Source organism: Brassica oleracea, chromosome C3 (genome assembly GCF_000695525.1).
Source record: "Brassica oleracea var. oleracea cultivar TO1000 chromosome C3, BOL, whole genome shotgun sequence".
In the NCBI taxonomy this organism is placed as follows: Eukaryota; Viridiplantae; Streptophyta; class Magnoliopsida; order Brassicales; family Brassicaceae; genus Brassica; species Brassica oleracea.
The window spans coordinates 41,744,279-41,746,021 of NC_027750.1; the positions used below are offsets into that span (position 1 = coordinate 41,744,279).

At 43.5% G+C, this 1,743-nt stretch overlaps 1 protein-coding gene across 1 annotated transcript; it reads left to right on the forward strand.

The window, feature by feature from the left end:
* Positions 1-9: 9 nt before the first annotated feature.
* Positions 10-606, forward strand: LOC106330643. Its single transcript, XM_013769083.1, has one exon. It carries the CDS (start codon positions 10-12, stop codon positions 604-606), a length of 597 nt encoding a protein of 198 aa, XP_013624537.1.
* Positions 607-1,743: the final 1,137 nt, after the last annotated feature.

Consider the following 1,743-nt stretch of genomic DNA (forward strand, 5'->3'; position numbering starts at 1 on the left):
GTGTTGCCAATGGAAGCCAGTCATATACTCCTTGGAAGACCCTGGCAGTATGATAGACGTGTGAATCATGATGGCTTCACCAACAAGCACTCATTTGAATTCAATGGAAAGAAGACTGATACTAGTGCCTTTACTCCTAAAGAGGTTCATGAAGATCAACTCCAGCTTCAGAAAAAGAAGGAGAAAGAGATAGACCTCAAACCTGATCAGAACAAGCATCACAGCCTCTTTGCCAAACAGAGAATCAAAAGAATTCTTTACTCTCAAAATTCTATTATCTTGCTTATGTTTAAGGAGACTTTACTAACAGTCACTGATCACACACCGGATCAACCGAGTGAACTAGTCTCTCTTTTACAGGAATATGCAGATGTGTTTCCAGAAGATAGCCCCATTGGATTGCCTCCAGTTCGTGGGATTGAGCACCAAATCGACTTTGTACCTGGTTCAACACTACCAAACAGACCTGCATACAGAACTAATCCAGTGGAGACTAAAGAATTGCAAAGACAAGTGGAGGAGCTGATGGAGAAGGGTCATATCCGAGAGAGCTTGAGTCCCTGTTACTTAACCAGGAGTATCCAGCTGACTCATGGCATGAGATGAAGTCTCTTATGCGCAAGAGGTTTGTGCCAAGCCATTACCACCGAGATCTCCATCAGAAGCTTAGAAGACTTACCCAAGGATCTAAGACTGTGGAAGAGTACTATCAAGACATGGAGATGCTGATGTTGAGGGCTGGTATCTTGGAGGATAGAGAAACTACTATGGCCAGGTTCCTTGGAGGGCTTAACCGTGAGATACAAGACAGTGTGGAGATGCAACACTATGTGGAGATAGAAGAGATGTTGCACAAAGCTATTCTAGTGGAGCAGCAGCTCAAGAGGAAGGGTAACTCACGCAGTTATGGATCTTCTAGGTTCCACCACTCTAAGGAAGAGAAACCATCCTATCTGAAGGATAGCAAGCCTCAGCAGAAAGAAGAGACTAAGCCGAGCAGCACATCCAGCAAAGACAAAGGCAAAGCTGAAGCTACTAGTTCCAGAACCAGAGATGTTAAGTGTTTCAAATGTCAAGGGCGTGGGCATTATGCTAATGAGTGCACCAACAAAAAGGTTATGATTCTTCTTGAGAATGGAGAGTATGAATCAGAGGAAGAGAAGTCTGGGTCTGATCATGAGGAGTCTGGAGAAGAAAGTGAAGTAGAACCAGTGAAAGGAAGATTGTTGGTGACAAGAAGGCTCTTGAACTTGCAGACTAAGAATGGAGAGCTTGAGCAGCGTGAGAATCTGTTTTACACAAGGTGTATGGTTCAGGGAAAGGTGTGCAGTCTCATTGTTGATGGAGGAAGTTGTGTCAATGTAGCTAGTGAGACAATGGTGAAGAAATTGGGTTTGAAAATTCAGAAACACCCAAGACCATACAGATTGCAGTGGCTTAATGAGGAAGGCGAGATGAGAGTTTCTGCTCAAGTTCTGGTTCCTATAGCCATTGGTAGATATGAAGATGAAGTCTTGTGTGATGTGTTGCCAATGGAAACCAGTCATATACTCCTTGGAAGACCCTGGCAGTATGATAGACGTGTGAATCATGATGGCTTCACCAACAAGCACTCATTTGAATTCAAGGGAAAGAAGACTGTATTGGTGCCTTTATCTCCTAAAGAGGTTCATGAAGATCAACTCCAGCTTCAGAAAAAGAAGGAGAAAGAGATAGACCTCAAACCTGATCAGAACAAGCATC

Coding starts and splice junctions, on each gene's coding strand:
- LOC106330643 (XM_013769083.1), top strand. CDS start 10: ATGGAAGCCAGTCATATACTCCTTGGAAGACCCTGGCAGTATGATAGA.